This window comes from Meriones unguiculatus, chromosome 7, assembly GCF_030254825.1.
Source record: "Meriones unguiculatus strain TT.TT164.6M chromosome 7, Bangor_MerUng_6.1, whole genome shotgun sequence".
Lineage (NCBI taxonomy): Eukaryota > Metazoa > Chordata > Mammalia > Rodentia > Muridae > Meriones > Meriones unguiculatus.
The window spans coordinates 31262098-31281240 of NC_083355.1; the positions used below are offsets into that span (position 1 = coordinate 31262098).

Genomic DNA, 19143 nt, shown 5'->3' on the forward strand with positions numbered 1-19143 from the left:
TACCTGACCTCCCAGAAACTGACTTCAGGTGTGACATGAGGTAAGGAGGGGCAGCTACTAGAGATTTTAGGAGCAATGGTCAAGTGCTGCTTGAAGAAATCTAGTCAGTTACAGATGGCTCCCATCCAGAGTGTCCAAAGTCAGCAGGGTCAGTCCTATAGATAACAAAGTCTCTGAGCACACTGGGTAGTGAGGCCTAGTGGACAAAATTAATGTCACAAATTTGACTGCCACTCTAAGAAAGGGGTGGGGTACACAGGAAGAAACACACCTTCCCATCCATCCAATAGAAGTCAGCATCTAGAAGGAGAGGAGTTAAAAAAAAATGCTCAAGGTTACACACACTCCTAGGCACAACAATGCTCTTAAGCCTTGGCATCTTACCTGGCATCTTACCCAGTTAGAAAAGTATCGCATTGCTGTGTCTAGGAGTGTGCGTAAAGGAATATTTCATACGGTAGGTGGGTTGTCACTTCCTTCCTACCACCAGTCAGCCCAGGGGCCTTAGACAAGGTGCTTCCTTTTCCCGGGGTTTTTCTTTTCTCCCCTAAGGGAGAAAGAAGCTGGGGTTGGTGATCTCTGCAGGCTTTTCCTGCTGTAATATCACATTTGGATCTGAGGTTTCCAGAAGGTTCTTGGAGGTGGTAAGAGTTCTTGGCTGTGTGTAATCATCACACATGCTGTTTTCCCCTTCTTAGGAACTCCCGCTCGAAGATGACACAACAAATGCAGAACTTACATCTTTGCCAGTCAAAAAAACACAGCGCTCCGTCGTCTCCCAATGCCGCCAAGCGCCTGTACAGGAACCTCTCTGAGAAGCTGAAGGGCAGCCACTCGTCCTTCGATGAGGCCTACTTCAGAACCAGAACGGATCGGCTGAGCCTCAGGAAGACCTCAGTGGTAAGGGAACTCTTTCTGCTCCCACGTCAGCTCCATTGCTCAACGCCTTATTTCACACACAGAGTCCACCAAGACAGAGCACATACATATATATGATCTGACACTAAGTTTAGATGAATGGAAGTCATTTCCTCCTCTTTTTCTGAAATTTTCTCCCTTTTTTTTTTACTACCAGACCAAATAAACACATCTCCAAAATAAGCAGCTTGAAGGGATAGAGGTTCGGACTTCACGGTAGATTGCTTCCCTAGAAGCGTAAGGTTCTGGGTTCAATCTCTGGGTCCCAGAAACACATATACACACACATACAAGCATGTGCACATGCACGCATACTTATACACATACACACATGAACACACATGAACCCACACACACACACATGAACCCCTACACACATGAACCCCTACACATACATGAACCACACACACACACACACACGAACAGGAAAATATATACATGAACATACGTATATACATGAACACACACATGCACTCAGTTTGACAAATATGGAATGTTTCAGGTTAATGGACTTTCTGGGAGCACCAGTGCTCATTTAAATAATAGTATTTAAATGGTTTATAAGTTTCTTATATCTACACATACTTTTCAGAGGCATTCAAAATAGAATGCATGCATGTAATTCTATCTAGTATACAACGAAGAGAGGACAGAAAAGAAAAAGCCAGCATTGAAAAAAAAAAAAGGGTAGAAAAACAAACAAACATGTATAGCCAAACATGCTCCATGAATGCAGCATTACATTCACCTTTGAACCCCCAGGCAATCAAAGCAGACCAGGGAAGACAATCAGGTATGACGACCCCCCCATCATTAGTCGATAACCAAAAGTGTATCAGTCTATCAGGAAAAATGAGTATCTTCCTGTTGCTAAATTGCCTGCCTGTATAGCTCATGGAAATTAGGTCACAGCAAGTAGCGTGGAGTATATTCCAGATGTCCTTGGGTAGTGTCCTGCACTGGCAGTGGGTCAAAGAGACGGGCATATATTTACCTGAGCAGCAGGAGTGTTTTCACAGGAGGGTAAGGGCTCCATTTGAGAATAAGCAGAAGTAAGCCCCGGCCTTCCCAGAGAGAAGCAAAGTTAGAGTTTGAAGAGTGAAATAATGTCTAAGGAAATAACTTACAAGCAGACGAGAAATTAGAGACACTAAAGAAATCATAAACAAATGCACACTAGAGACAGGGCAACGTTTTTTATTCTGAACCCTTTGTTTTCTCGTCCTGCTTTTTATTTCACATCCATCTTCTGGGAGGACTTAGCTGGGTTAAGCGTAAGAGGCTCTTCCGTCCCCACTTTTCTATTTAGTACAGTGTCTTGCAGCAAGAGAACAGCAGGCCACCACAGCCTTCTCCTCTGGGTCCCTATTGTCAAAGCAAGCATTTGCATAATTGCTTGGTATTTTCCCCAGGTTTTAATGCCTTGGTATGTGCTCAGCCGAAGAAGCTGACTTGGATAGGGAAAATCAATTTTTGATGAGACTAAAAATAAAATCTTTCTGCCCTAAACATTTGGTCACTGAAGATCTTCCACATATTAATCAGATCCCAGCACTAGGTCAAGGCCAGTGGCATTTCAACATCTCTAAAGGCAGAGCAATTTTTAAAGAAATAACACATAGTCTCCATCTTCTCTGGTGAGCTTAAAAAAAAAAGTATCTTTTTTTTTTTTAGTCTTTTTTTTTTTGTTAGTCTTTAAAAATATTCCCTAATAGTTATATTATCTATGCTATCTATGCTTTTTTTTCTATAGGTGATCTGTATTTTATAAATATTCAACTCCTGGTCCTCTTAAACAATTAGCCACTCAGCAATGTAGCCCTCCTGGGAAAACTGCTTCAACCTCTCCCCTCAGCTCAGAAATGCTCCCTGTGTAATTGGTCGGGGATCTGAGCTAAAAAAAAAATAGTGTGGGATTATAGCGGTCAGGGTAGGTATTAGTGAGTTTTATTGTGACTGTGACAAAGAAACACTTGACGGTGACAGTCTAAGGGAGAATGGGTTTATTTGGGAGTGTGGCTTAGAGTCCTTAGCCACTTGGCCTTATGTACTTGGCAGAAAGAAGATATTCAAGACAAAAATGTATGGCAAAGGATACTCTTCAGTCCTTGGTGGATGGGAAGCAGAAAAGGGGGTGGGGGAGGGATACACAGGAAGAGACCTAGGCAAGGCATATGCCCAGTGAAATGACATGCCCCCAATCACCTACTTCCTCTAGCTAGGGCCCACTTTCTCCTTTTCACTGTCTCCCAATAATGTTACCACATTATGAGTCCATCAAAGACTTAATCCATTGACTAGATTTTTAGTCTTGAAGTCTAATTGTCTGTAGAAACACCTCCAAGGGTGTTATTCAGTGATCATTGGATCATTTCTTTGCCCAGTGAAATTGGTGGTAATAATCAACCATTAGGCATTAGCCTTACGTATACAGACATCAGCAGCCTGCAGGTAGTTAGTATAGGGAATTGGCAAGCAATATGGATATTTCAGGAATATTACTCTTGTAACATTAAAGAGTCTGAGCTGATGAGACCAAGACCAGCAGTCAAGACAAGGGATAATAAAGCCCAAGGATGGAGAAGGAGGGAACGAGTTGAGAGAAACAAAGAAAGTGAGCTATCAACACCAAGTAGTTATAATTATAACCACTTGTCCCCACATTATCTATGCCAGCATTTGCCCAGCTGAGTTCTGCAGAATGTTACCCCAAAGGTAAAGTGAAATACAATAAAATACACAGTAACATGATTAAAGGCCCTGAGAGATACTACAGCAAACAGAGGAGTAACTTGGCTTAATCTAGTATTTAAGAACATCTTTTAATAACCTAGCAAACGCTATCCCTTCAGCAGCAGATTGGCTTAAAGACTGGGCCGTTCAGTCAATACCATATCATCCCATCAAGTTTAATGTATCTGGTCAATGCCTATTAGAAAGCAAGGATGGACAGGCCAATAGAGTGCTGACTTTGGAGGGCACATGATAAATGCAAGTTCTGTAATCACCCACCTGTAAGTGTTTGGGTGACCCCCGAAACAATCTCCAAAGTCCTGAAATGTTGGCTGTGACAGTGTGCCAACCTGCTTTCTTTCTTCCCTCCCCAGAATTTCCAGGGCAACGAAGCCATGTTTGAGGCAGTTGAGCAGCAGGACCTAGACGCTGTGCAGCTCCTCCTCTACCAGTACACACCGGAAGAACTAGATCTGAACACACCCAACAGTGAGGGGCTGACCCCCCTGGACATCGCCATCATGACCAACAACGTACCCATTGCTAGGATTCTTCTACGGACAGGGGCCAGAGAGAGTCCACACTGTGAGTAAACCTGAGCCTAGAGGTCCATGTCGTCCGCCAACCCTGTGCTCCCTGTGACCAAAACAACCAAGTGGAAACGGTTGGCCACACACGGACCTTGAAATCCTTTTTGTGTTTCCAGAGACCCTCATGCCAAGATCAATTAGGGTTCGTCAGTCTAAGCATTTAGTCGTTCTCTAATGAAAATACAATGGGTGGTGTTGAAAGGGAGCCTCTCCAGATGACTTCCCCAAGAATTTAATCCAAGCATTAAGTATAGGACAACATCAAATGGTGATAAAGAAATGGGAAGCATTCGCAGAGAATGGATGAGCCATGGTTTGTGTCTCTGCATCCACAGTCAGTGCCAAGCTCTGCTCAGTCACTCAATAGACACTGTGTGGCCCTGAGTTGAGGGATGCAGTGGCAAACTCCATGAACTCCCTGATCTCGCAGAGCACTTACATTCTAACGGAAAAGACTCCCAATAAGCAAATGAACTGATAAATTACAACATAAATTCAAATAGTGGTAAATGCTGTGAAGAAAACAAAACAGAAGTCCCAGATGATACAGGAAATAAACGATGAAGTGTAGGGTTCCATTATGGGAAGAATCAGTGATAAGCAGGAGTCCCGAGAAGGTCAGGAAGGAAGTTACTGGGATAGAGCAAGTAAGAGTGGATGAAGTCACCTGGACCAGCTAGTACATGGCCTGTAGCCATGCTAAGATGCTTTTCTCTAAAGACTGAATGTGATGGGAAGGCAGAGGCACGGTCGGTGAATGCCGCAGTCTGTTTCACTCTGGAGGGTCACTGTGATGCTCTGTGAAAGGTGAACAGCGGAAAGGCAATTGTAGAGTTGGGACAATCAGTCAAAGTGCTACTTTAATGAATGGTCCGTGGAGCAGGCGCCAGTTGCTGGAACTAGCAGGACAGTAATGTTGACCAGAGACAGATATCAGATAGATGATAGATAGGTAATGGAGACGGATAGATAGATGGGTTATAGATAATGGTAGATAAGTAGATAGAAAGTTAGGAGACAGACAGATACTTAGATAGGATAGATGATTGACAGATGATAGAAATAATTGTTAAGGATTATAGAGATAGGTGATAGACATGACAGATTGTTGGTAGACTGAAAGAGTAACACATCATAAAATTCACTCATTTAAAAAAATGTAGTGTTCAGAAAATTGTAATATTCTTCAGTAATGCAGAGTCAGGAAACCATGACCATAATCAATCTCAAAACATCTTTAAAAAAATCACCCTATAAAAAACCCCATGCCCTGACTTCTTACTCTTTGACCTCCTCAAAGAGGAGGGAGCCATGAGGGAAATCAATAGTCATGTTGTTGTTACTGCTGTTTTCCCCAGTTTGCCTCTTCTAGACTTTTCACAGTGGAATCCTATACAATGGGGCTAGGTGCTTTTATGAGCAATTTACACTGAGGAAACCCTCAGTCCTCCCAGCATTGTGAGGTCAGAGCTCACATTCCCTTTGGTGCAAACTCTCTGATCTAACAACCACAGCGGCTCAGAGCCACCATTCTTATGTTCCCTAAACAACTCACCAACTGTTCGCTTCATCACACTGATTCACTTCTTTCTGAGTGGTGAGCCCCAGAAGCCTGAAAGCTCAGAGGAAGCTAGCACATGATTAGGGGTGGTATCTCAGCTGCCGAATTTCAGAAACCACCACCACCCAAAGAGTAGGTATAGAGACAGACACTCATATCACTATTAAAAAAAAAACAAAAACAAAAACAAACAAAAAAAAAAAACCCTAAACTTACCAAGCCCATGTCAAAGAGTATGAGGAGTTAGGAAGTGGTGGGGTTCTTCAGAAGAGCTGTGTGGTCAGAGGACTGCTCCTCTCCTCTCAGTAAAATTTGAATATTCAGATGGAAAACAGAAGAGGAAGAAGGAGGAGGAGGAGAAAGAGGAGAAGGCAAAGAAGAGGAAGAAAGAAAAAGAGAAGGTGAAGAAGAATAGGAAAAAGATGGTGATGATGATGATGATGATGATTAAGCTGACAGGGATCTCTGCTGCCTTGGATTCATTTGCAATAATGCCTGGTTTGGACACAGAATGAAGACTAAGCCCCATTCTACAAGAACAATGTGGATGTTACTGCTCCTTGCACCCTGGGCTGGATGAAACATTAGTCCTCCTCACCTGAGATGCTACAAAAGTATGCATTTTCCCTGTGAACTGTAAGACTCCCAATGTGCCAAAGCCCTTCCATTTATAACTAAGCTTCCATAGAAGCACTCATGTGCTGGGCTGGAGATGCGATGCGGTGCAGTTAGCAGAGTACCTTGGTAAAACGCACAAAGCCCTGGCTTTGATCCTCAGCACCCACCGCAGAAACTGAGCATGGTGTTATGTGCCTGTGCTGCAAGGAGTTGGGGGTATAAGGATCAGAAGGCCGTGATTGTCCTTGGCTAGGAAGCAAGTTTAAGGCAACCTGGGCCATAAGAGATGAGGTCAAGAACCAACTATCTGGCAAACCAAAACCAAATATGCTAAAAATTCTGGGTTTTCTTTGCTCCCACTGGGATGATGACATTGTTATCAAAAAGTTGCAAAAAAAAAAAAAAAAAAAAAAAGAGGAGCAGTAAGATAAAGCCTCAGGTACTAGGAAATAGGATACCTAAGTTACCCTGGCCATCCAAGAAATCAAAGCGACATCTGTAAACTCCAACAAATGCAAATTGAAAAATGCTGACCGAGTGTACATGAGGTTCCCTGCATGCATTACTTCTGAATTTTAACACTAACCTTTCTGCATGAACTTGTTAACTCAGTTCTCAAGATGACTTATTTGTGATCGTGAGAAAGTAAGAGATTGTCTTATTTAGGGTTTCTATTGCTGTGATTTAAAAAAAAAAAAAATAGCCATGACCAAAAGCAACTTGGGGAGGAAAAGAGTTTATTTCAGCTTTACAGTTCCAAGTCATAGTCCGTTAATGAAGGATGCTGGGAGAGAAACTCAAGGCAGGAACCTGAAGGCGAGAACTGATGGAGAAGCCATGGACAGTGCTGCTTACTGGCTTGCTTTTTGTGGCTTTCTCAAGCAGGCTTTCTTACAGCAGCCAGAACCTCCTGCCCAAGCATGGACACCACCCACTGTGAGCTAGACCCTCCCACATCAATCATCAATCAGGAAAATGTTCCTCGGGCTCGTCCACAGGCCAGCCTGTTGGGAACATTTCTCAGCTGAGATTCCCTCTTCCCAAATGGCCCAAGACTGTGTCAGGACCACATTAAACAACAAACACACTGATCTAAGGTCACACAGTTAGCAACAGATGTCAGTGACAAGCCTAAATCCATCGGATGTTAATCCTGGGATCCTTCTATGCAAACTTACAGTCTTTCCAAATAACCAACATGGAGGGCCATGATCAGTGGGCTCCTGTATCTTTCTTTTCAAGCTATTTGCTGAAACCCTGTGGTGCGTTTATTTATTCTGTTCTATGCACTAGGGAGCCATTTGTGTTGGATAAAGGCAGGCTAGAAGAACACAGTGTTTGCAGGAATTTTAAACTCACTTTCTAAATCAAGTACAAAAGAAATAGGATTGCTTCTGTCCAGGAGTGTAACATTTCCCAAGAGAAAAGCTGCAGCCTGCTGTCTATAACCAGAGGCAAACACCTGCTACAAACGACTCCCAAGCTGAAAAGGCATGACTTAAGAGGAGAAAAATCACAGCAAAGTCCTAAATTCTCAGGATGCTTTACATATACAAAAAGGCTGTTCCTGGCCGAGGAGATGGCTCATTCAGTAAAATGCCATCAGGGCCTGAGTTTGATTCCAAGAACCCACAAAACAAAACCAGGTGCAATACTGCGGTCTTGTAGGTTCAGCACCAGGAGGGGGCATGGACAGGAGGCTCCCTGGGGTTCACTGGCAACCAGCCTCGACTGTTTGATGAGCTCCAGGCCAATGAGACACGATTTCTCAAAATATAAAAAGGTGCAAGCTACCCGAAGAATGAAACCCAAAGTGGCCACACCCCCACCACACACACACACACACACATACAAGCAGACACATATACATATGCATGCATACACACTAAAGTAATGCTCTTGTTGACATCAGCTTGCTTGATGTCACACCTGATCCTCACAAGTGCCTTGGAAAGTAGGAGGTATTTCTCTCTTCTGACGGTGGAGAAATGCAAAATAACAAAAGTCAAGCCACTTGCCCAGTATTACCCAGCTAACGGGGCAGAGCCAGGATCTGAACCCACGCCTGACTGTCACAATCTCACTGTTACACAGCACATGCTCGGCTCCTTCCCTCCCCGGCTCTACACCTGTCTTTCCAGCGACCTCCCACCATGTTAAAGCAGAACGCCAGGGTCTCTAATACCGTGAGATACCTTTCTCCCCTTCCTCTGAGTAGTTTCTCAATACCAGCCCTCTACTGTTGTAGCTTTGCCAAGCAGCACAACTCAGAAGAAATTCTTCTGTGATTTGCAACCCCTCCCCCCCCCCCCGTTTCTCAGCAGGAATCACAAAACGGTTGTGTTTAGTATTTCTCTCCAAAGTTACGGACCCTGACTTGCAGGATTGGGTGAGGGTGTTCGTCGTTCTGAGAATACACTGACACTCAACCATGTATCTCTCCCTGCGCATACGTTTAAAGCCCCAAGAGTTGACATTCAAAAATCACAGTCTCCCCAGCCTAATTAGGAGATGGGTCCACTATGTTTCTTCAGAAATCATTTTCTGTTCCTCCCTCCTTTAAGCAAGTGGCACAAAGTAGATAGTCTACTATTAGCCTGTGTTTCTAGACCCCAGTGGATGCTTGAAACTATCGCTAGCCTCATCTATGTGTGCGTCTGTCACTATATTTAACACTATGTGTAATTGCGTGTGATGTTCCCCCTCTATTGATGATAACAGTAGCCACAGAATAGAACAATTCAGTATGATTACTCTCTCATTTTGGGAATGATATTAAGTAAAGTTAAGGTGATTTTTGAACCCCAAAGTAAGTCATTCTGATTCTTGGAGCCGGCTACTTCATGACTCCTGGGTAGATAATGTGTACAGTATGGACACAGCGTGGGTGCCGTGGACAAAGAGATGATTCACATCCCAAGGTGGTAGGAAAGAGGACTGCAGCGGATTTGATCATACTACCCAGAGCAGCACGCAATTAAAGCCTTCTGAACTGTTTGTTTAGGGGATTTTTTTTTTTCATCTAATATGTTTGGCCCACAGTTGCCTGTGAGTAACTGAAACTACAGAGAATGAAACTTAAGTTATACTCGGGGGAGCTTCTGCACCACTTACTCCTGCTGAGGAAAGTGTTGGCTGTTAACTGAGGGGCATCCCACATGTCTCCCTGCAGCTTGGAAGAGCCCAGCAAACAGGCCGGAACCTGGAAGGATCGCTGCCGGGGACTACCCCAAGCACAGGAACCACAGGACTTTTGCTCTGGGCCTGGCTAGCTTTCCAGTAGCTAAGACTCCTGCTCTGTGGAGCAGCTGCTACCTGAGAAAGCCTTGCTATATAAAAAGCCTTGCATAGAAAAGCCCCAACCAAACCCCCCTCTCTACCTAACCTACCCTCTCCACCCACTAATCACAGATCAACAGTCCTGGGGCAGGCTTGCTGAGTCACCAGTGAGAGTCTCGCCTACCTGAGGCTGCCAATCAATTTGGATATCATGAAAGCCTGCCAACACCAGTCCTGAAGACACCAGCTCCTTTGGATCCCTGCCGTGTGAGATCTGGTCACACTCACACATTTTTATTTTATTTTATTTTATTTTATTTTATTTTATTTTATTTTATTTTATTTTATTTTATTTTTTATTCTTTGCTCAATCCTTTAGTCCCAGTACCAAAGACATAACTGATATTCAGAAAACTTTGATAGAAACTTTAATCTTTTGATACCTCCATCTTGGAAGGAAAGAGGTAAATTTCCCAGGAACTTGTGCCTTGGGGTACTTTGGGTTGCTAATACCTTTTTGATTTTCTAGGCGCGCCTGCGAAGTTTTATTATCCAGCACACCGGGCTGGTTTTCACTTCTCACTGTCTAATGATGCAGACCAGTAAAACCGTAGGATGCTCCTCAGTGTGAGCTTCCCTTCTCTTCTCCTTGACTCGGAGTCTTCCTGTCTCTCCAGATCCCTCCAGAGTGCTGCACAGCGAGCCCCCGCACACTCCTTAGAAGCTGCCTGTGCCACCCCAGAGTCATTCCATTCAGGGACTTGGTACAATACCGCCACAGAGCCACTGTCACTTGCAGACAGGGCAGACCCCTGTGTCCCACCCAGCACACAGGATGTGCCCCTCATTTCTGCCGCGGCCAGGAGTCTGTGCTGGTGCTTGAGAACGGTGCAGGCTGTGTCTGAGAGGTGTGACTATAAACTAATGAGGCTGGCTCTGTGTAAACAAACGCAGCAGAGAGTCTGCAACCCAAGCCAATGTTAGTCTTTGACCGGGGGCCCTCCTGGGAGACGCCACGCTCACTCCACCAGCGCTGCCACTGCTCGAAACACTTTTGGGATTGTCCTTGGAGTCCGTGCATGAGAAAACCAGACTTGTTGATTAGTCACAGCTGATTTTTGGTTCCAAAAACGGCATTGCCCAGCGTCATCACTCTCCATGTTCCACCGACTGGGTAACTCTCAAAGGACAAAGAGCTGCTGCCAGGAAGAATATGGGAAAATGAGCCCTAAGCGGATTTCTTGAATGAGCCACATATTCTTATCTGCCTCATTAAAAGAGGGGTGTAAATCCATGCCCTGTCCCACAAGCCTGCTCCTCAAGGCTTGCCTCCTGTAAGATGGCAACCTCCCCGCCCCTTAGGCATGCCGTACTATCTTGCCACAGAGACTTTGTACGAGATGGCCACTCTCCTTAAGTTGCCTGAAGGCTTCGACTCTCCACTGCTCTACATTGAACATCCTAGCATCCATCTGAAGGCGAGGATCTTACCAAACATGGCATGAATTGACCCTATTTTAGGCTCCTAAATAAGTACTGTCAGGTGGCTCCAGTCTCCATTTCAATCACCCATCCTTCAACAGCGACAGCGTCTTTCTCTTAATTTCAAGATATTTGATTGACAGGGGATAAAAAAAAAAATGTGGTTATCTTCAAAGCGTAAGGGTTTGGTATTTGTATACGCCATGAAGTAATTACCATAATCAAATTCATTAGCACACTCAACATCAATCATATTGTACATGAATGAGATCACCAGAACTGGTTAAGCTTCTAACTGGAAAGTTTCCACCCTTTGATAAACACTGTCTCATATTTCCCGACCTCCAGCACCTGGCAACCAACCTTCTGCTCTCTAATTCCATAGATGGACATTTTTAAGGTTCACACATACACGTAATCATGTGGTTTGTCTCTTGGTGTCTGGTGTCTCTAGGCTCATCCATAGTATTGCAAATGGCAGGATTTCCTTCCCTTGGGAGCCAGCGTCTGCTTTGGATTTTTGAATATACCCTGCATAAAATAAGCTCTCCCTGTCAAAACCCAAAACACTGCAGATGAAGTTTAACAATGCCTTTGACTGCCTTTAACAATGCCTTTGAGTGCCTGTATTCACATTCTAGCTTCCTCTCCCTAATTCCCAACATTCCCTTTGCTATCAGTTCAGAAGGTATCTATCCATACTTCTCCTCATTCAGCACACATTCACCACCACACAGTGAACTATAACCACCGAATATGATGCTTCCAAAATCAAATCCTTAAAAACCAAGTTTCTGGATCCAAGGAGTTCTGGTTTCGAATTCCACATCTGATACTTTGTAAGAAAAATGTTCAGTCTCTTTATGCCTCAGGGTTTTTTTTTTTAATCTGTAAGATGTTATGTTAGCTATTATTAACTAGGTTTTAAATCCCCCCCCAAAAAAAAACTTAGAAAATGATGACATTTATCACAGTTTCTATGAACCAGAAATGCGGGACTAGCTGGCCGGATGCTGAGGGAATCCATAAAATGATGATCACCTTGCAATTGAATTGAGTTTCAGTTTCTGCCCCATGGCTCACTCAGAGCCACAGTTGTCAAGAACCCCTGTGTCTCTAGCCCCTAGCAACAAACCCATGGCAGTTGACTTTGCTACGTAATAAGGTTCTGAAGTGAGAAAGATCAACCAAGGAAGAAACAAGTACCCTTTGCTACCTGAGCTCAGATGGCATGCTGTCATGGCCAGCTCTGCCAGGGGGTGCGTTTACATACAATGATGTGGCTGCCTGGGGAAGACAGAGGTCAACAACAGAGCTTACCTACCAGAAGGCTGGCTGCTACCCTGTCAGTTATGAATGCAGTGGAGTAGTGCTTTTCAAGTACTTCTCTCATGCCCTGGCATTCTGCAAATGTCCCCTGACTACCCCCGCCCCGAATGTCACTGAATATAATTCTAAGAAAGAAAGAGAAAAAGAGAAAAAGAAAGAAAGAAAGAAAGAAAGAAAGAAAGAAAGAAAGAAAGAAAGAAAGAAAGAAAGAAAGGAAAGAAAGAAAGAAATCCAGGTGCTTCTAGCAAAGAATTTAAATGTTTACCATCTGCTACCCAGTTTCTGTGGCACAATAAACAGCACTAGCCCCTCGAAGCGTGTGTACTGGTGCCACACTTGTCAAAGTTTGTGGAACTGTGCCACGAAACTACGCCGTGCAACGTAGACATTTGGTACGGGCAGCTCACGGTCTCTTTAAATATGCCCTGTCCATTGGCCATGGGGACGTAACTGAGAGCGCCAAAACAAAGGCCACGAGTTACAGAGGTTCCAAGCATATATCAACGGGGTGGGGGGAGTGTGACCTCTCCAGCAGATGGTGTCGGACACCCCCAAGCTCGAGAATAAAATCAGATCCCTACCCAATACCATATCCAGATCCGCTCAAAATGTATTAAAGCCCTAAATATGAGACTAAACTATAAACTTGCAGATAAAGAAAGACCAATGGGGAGAAACTCCATGATCTTAATCGGGACAATGAAGTTTTGTATTTGACCCCCAAAGCATGAGGAACAAACAACAGAAATAGGTAAAGGGGGAGGCGAATAGCATCAAACTAGAAAGCCAATGGACAGTAATGACAATTCAGGGAGGAAACAAGACAATGAACAAGGGGCTCAGTGCCCAAAATATTGAAGGAACTCAAAAAAAAAATCAGTTAAATGAGCAAGATACCTGAGCAGACAGACTCAAAAGAGGATGTACAAAGACCAACAGGAATGGGGAGAAGTACTCATAACATCTTAGAGAGACACGAGGGGAAAAAAAAGATATAATTTTGCACTTGTCAGAACTACTTTTCTAAAAAGACAAAAAAAAAGTGTTGGCGAAGATGCAGAAAGAGAACCTTTTGGTGTTCTCTTTCTCATGCTGTTGGTGGGGACTGGAAATTGGTATAAACAATTTGGAAAATATATGGTATTTCCTCTAACAACTAAAAATAGGTCTAAGGATTTAGCCCACTGGCAGGGCACACGCTTAGCATATGTGATGGCCTGGCCTTGTTACTTGGCATTATTTTTATTAAAAAAAAAAAAAAAGCACTAAAAATACTATTATCATATGATCCAGCAATCCCACATCTGGGTATTTTCTCAAAAGATTTAGAAAGATTGCCAAACAAGTATCCACACTCCCATGCCCACAGCTTCACTGTCCACAGCAGCCCTGTTATGAAAATCCATGAGCATCCGGACTAAAGAGGGGACTGTGGTATGGACACACAATGGAATACTACTTCACCTTGATGAGAGAGGAAATTCTGTTGTGTGTGACCACGTGGATGTTAATTGGAGGGCCTTACGCTAAGTGAAATATGTCAGGCTCGGGAAGACAGATACCATACGACTCGACTTGAACAGGGAACCTGAGGCAAGCAGCTTCACAGCAACAGGGAAGAGAACCGGGCTTACAAAGGCTGGGGGGCAAGATAGAAGAAGGGACAGTCGGAGGATACAAAAATCTTCGTCAGACAGAGAACTGTGCTTTCAATCTGTTTCCTGTACTGTTTTGATCATATTGTATGCTTACATTTTTCTAAGGGTGTAGATTTGAAATGTCATCAGCACCAAAAGAAAAGCTCTCAAGTCCCGTACATATTTTAATTAGCTTAATCTTAATCTACTTCACATTGCATCAATAAACCATAGAATCATTTCACACCCTACTATTGTATATATTTATAAACTGTCAGTCTACAACAAAATGAAATTTATTTCTAAAAATGTATGTAGCCCAAATTGAAAAGCATTTGAAGTATGAAATTTATACTGGCTTTCCAAGGCTTAGTACAAGATAAAGGACTAGAAAATGTCCAGTTTTACACTGGTTACAACATTTTGGACACGCCGAGTTGCCCACCACACAATTTTGACCTAATTCCACTTGTTTTTAATGTTAATATGAGGGAACTTTACTGATGTGCCTTAGACTATATGCTTGTGGACAGTGAGGAGAGGATCCTCGTTAGACAGGGTCATCATACTCAAACCTGACCTGGGTCCTCTCAGTAGCCTGTGAAAAAACATGTGGAGTGTTTGTTTGGCCCCTTTTAACTTAGCGAGCCCTGGGTGGGAGAGCCCTTTAATGCTGCTTTCTTGAGGATTCACCAGTGACCTGACTTCTATAACGCAGACTCTGTAGAGCCTTTCTACAGCATGGGGGACACTCCAGAGCCCTTGCCCGGGTGTAAGGGTCCCTAGAGGAAGAAAGTCCTGTAGAAACAATCGCTAGGTCTCCACAACCTTTGCTTCTGGACTCTTAGAGACTTCCCAGCTGGGGGCCTAAGAGAAGCCAAAATGGGCTTTGAGTTCTGGATCTCAACAAGACAGATTGGACCCGAATGCTGAGTCTCTCTACTATAAGGGTATCTTTAATTTCATACATTTAGTCACTAAAATGGCTGTGTCTTACTTCTTTTGGCATTACTACCTTAAGCCAAGTTAGCTGCAGAATTGTTAGAAGGTTGTCACTTACGATCAGGAAAGATAAATCTTAATAACTGCCTTTCTTGGTTGCCCAGAGGATATTGGCGCTCAGTGCAAGGTTTATACCGAAGTGACCTCATTTTCTCCTTTGAAATAACAGATAGCATTCGCTTTGACATCATTTATGAGTGTGTTGTTTCTAAAAAGTAGCTGGAATAGACATTTTTAAAAGATCTGGAACAAGAGACTTTTTTTTTTTTGACCAAGCTATTTCATAAGAACAAGTATTTGGGTGAATTTCATGTGTGTGTCTCTAAAGGTCCAAAGCAGTAATATTGATAAAAAGAAAAATCTGTGTAGAGATTATCATTGACTTCTCATTGGTCTGTGAGTGGGGCAGTGTCGTTAAGCCAGCTCTACCGATTAGAGCCTTGGGCCCAACATGGCAGAGTGACTGGCTGGAACTTTTTTTTTTTTTTAAGACTAAAAGCGCTTTTAACTATATAAACAGCTCCAGGCATATACACAATGAGACAAAACGCAAGACTGTTTCAGAAAGAGGATTTGTTTTATGTGCTTGCATCCAGCACAGTAACAAACCAATGGAAGAATTCAGAAGCCAAGACATGTGTTGACCTTTCCTCTTACTGTGGGTGTAGCTGCCCGACATCTCAACATTTGATCATCACCCTGAGAAGTAAGCAAAAAGCAGGAGCCCAGGCAGTAGGGACCAAACTCACTCACACGATGGCCACCACATAGGCAGAAAAAAAGGTGACCTTGTGGATAGCTGCAGTGGTGGAGACCTAGAAATGCAATTTGAAAACGTGGGACCGTGTCCGCAGCAAAAAAGGGGCAGTCAAATGTGGAATGGGGAGCAGTAGTGATGCCAGAGCCAGGACTCATGTGGCCATTCGTCATGTTTCGTTTAAAAAATGCACAGCAGGTCTAGCTGCCCATCAATCGAAGAATGGATAAAGAAGGTGCAGTACCATTACTCAGTGAAGTATTACTCAGCCTTTAAGGATATTACATCATGAAATATGCGGGCAAATGTACAGAACTAGAAAAAAAAATCATCCTGAGTGAGGTTTGTTCCTGCTTATGAGTGGATATTAGCTGTTAAATCAATGATAATCATGCTATAATCCACAGACTCTGAAAGGCTAAGTGACAAGGATGGCTGTAAGGGGGGGTACATGGACTCCCTCTGGGACCACACATCTTTTAAGGATACCACATGATCCTCTAGGATCACTACACCCCTTCTTGGGTTATCTCCATCCTTGGAAATAAGCCTTTTAAAAAGCGTATGTCTGCTGAGGACAAGCACACTCCTTCAGATTCAGAGCTTCTTGGGTCTGAACGAGGAAGCGCACCTGTGTGGCTGAAAGAAGGAACATCTGAGCTGAGCACGAGGGTCCTTCAGGGAGATGAAGCAATTGTCTTAGACTAGTCTTGTTTATCTCATCAATAAGAAAGAGGAAAATCCCGGGCGGTGATGGTGGTGGCACACGACTTTAATCCCAACCCCTGGGAGGCAGAGGCAGGAGGATAGCCTGGTCTTGGTCTTCGGATAGCATAGCAAGAAAGAGGAAAATGCCTGACAACAGAAAGCTGTGTTGAATTGCAAAACGGCCTATCACTAGTAAAGGCAAACGTGTTCATTTTTCCAAGAAAATCAAATAAATTTATTCCCTCAAATCCTCTATTAAAAATCAAGATTAGGGAGGGGCTGGAGAGACGGCTCGGTCGATAAGAGTGGGCGCCGCTCCTGCAGAGGACCTAAACTGAGTTCCCAGCACCCGCACGGGGCGGCTCACCACCGCCTGTACCTCTAGCTCCAGGGCATACTGCCCCTACAGACACACACCCGACACAGAGACGCGTGATAAAACAAAACTTTAAAAATTTTCCAATTAACTTGCATGCTGCCCTCATTCAAAACTTTACATAGCTGTCAGCCGGGCCTCAATCCAGCAGCTGTGGGGTAAGAGCGGAATGACGGAACAGTGAAGGATCTGCAATCCCTAAGCTAGATTCCAGCCCTTGACAAAGTCCATTCAGGCCCTCATCGCTATTTACCTCGGGATTTAAACAGTAACCCTAATTGTACTCTTTGAACACCAAGTTCCTGCTCCCACCTCCCACCCCCATCCCATAGTTAATTAGCTGGGCAGGTCTCATGACGAAGCCCCACTCTGAAACACTGGGTGGTAGGAACACTGCTGATAATTAAACACCACAATAGCGGGGAGCCTGTTTCAGGAGCCGTGAAGTGGTCTTGCCTCAGCCGGACAGGCTTGCCACACACCCACAGACCCTCTATTGTGCTGGCTAGGGCTGCTCAGAGGGACGGTCTCCGGGCTGCCGAAGGGACCAACTGTGAGGAGAGAGAAAAGACGAGAGCTGGCAGAGATCAGTTAAGCGATGGACTGGAGAAGAAAACAGCCCGTGGGTAGAAGCGAAAGTGGAAGAGAGACCCAAGATAGAGAGAAGTGGATGGGCAGGAAGAATCCAGCAGAAAGCAGTCGCACACCCCCCTATTTCCAAACAACCGGCCAAAATCAGGGTGCCAATTACAAGCTGGCAAATGACTGGAAAACTGCAATATATAAAAATAAGTGGATTCATACTCCATTTGATTTAGAGAGAGTTCTTGAGTTCTCGCTGACGTTTAAGATGACTGTGACTAAACTCATCCTGCTTCCCTGGATTTCAGCTTCTTCATCTTTAAAATACGGACAGTAAAAAAGTTCCCATTCTAAAGTCAAAAAAAAAAAAAAAAAAGTTCCCAGAACAATTTCCAGGGTGATAAAAAATTACCCAGCCCGATATAATTATCATATTCACTTGCTTTTGCCTAAAGTAAATTAACCCGGTTAGGTTGATTATCTCATCTGAACAGATGCTGCTATTGGCAGTTAAATGGGTCATTAATAACAGGCAGAAACATGACTGCTGTATAAGTCAGCTGGTTTGGTAGCAAAAAAAAAAAAAAAAAAAAAAAAAAAATTCTTTCAAAGGAGTGTTTTACTAAGCTATTAAAAAATCCATAGGAAAAAAAATATAAAGATTTGCCTGGTGAGATGGTTAGAGAACATGGGTTCAGCCCATGCCTTTCAGATTTGTCCATATAATTTTACCTGTAACAACAGAGGCCAGTGAAAGCAGTCTTGGGGACATTGGACTGAACCTGGAAAAAAAAAAAAGATTTCAAAATACTTTCTCTTTTTCAAATAAAACAGAACTTCAGTTTTCAGAGGTTTTCCCCTAGTCTCCTCCATAATTAACCCAACTCTCGTCGCTAAACAATATGCTTTTATTCAATTCTGCATGTAGAGCTCAGCGCTCTAGGAAAACACCGACACTGGAATCCTCGTGGTTCCAGGGATGTCCCCAGGCCCCACCCTACCCCCATGGCCGCTGCACCCCTCGGCAGCAGAACTGTCCCATCTTGCAGTGCACCAGACTGTAGCCCCTCCTGGACCCTGCACACATGACTAAGAAAGCTTAAGGTGCTCTCCTGAAAGGGCAAAAACTGCTTTTATGTGAAGAAGAGGACCAGAGCCTAGAAGGAGCAGAGGGTACAGAGCTAAAATACCTTATGCTGGGGAAAGCAGGAAAAAAATGTTGGGTGTGGGGGTTAAGGGGTGGAGGGGTAGTGGGGAATCTGTGCTCAGAGCCCAAGAGAAGCTGTCCATCTGAAATGCCACCTGGAATTCCCACCCGTAATAACGGTTGTGGATATAAAAATTAATAGGGGGGATTTCATAGTATTAGAAAAATTTATTTTTATAAATCATGTGTCCATCACCCAAGTGTTGACGCATGCATGCAATTCAAACATCAGGCTCACAATAAAAGGCCCACTGAACAACTTAACAAGGACAATCCCCCCATTTTCTCCATAATTTGGAGGGGAAGGAGGAGGGGGGCAGGGGGGAGAGGGTGCAGTTACTGGGTCAATTAATCAACCTGAAAA

At 43.8% G+C, this 19143-nt stretch overlaps 1 protein-coding gene across 1 annotated transcript in view; it reads left to right on the forward strand.

Annotated features, from left to right (window-relative positions):
- Ankfn1 (ankyrin repeat and fibronectin type III domain containing 1) overlaps positions 1-19143 on the forward strand; it is a 385112-nt gene that overhangs the window by 241749 nt on the left and 124220 nt on the right. The window contains exons 4-5 of the mRNA XM_060386995.1: positions 699-900; positions 4026-4236. Coding sequence (XP_060242978.1) covers positions 715-900; positions 4026-4236 — 397 coding nt within the window. The 5' untranslated portion in view covers positions 699-714. The remainder of the gene's footprint in view (positions 1-698; positions 901-4025; positions 4237-19143) is intronic.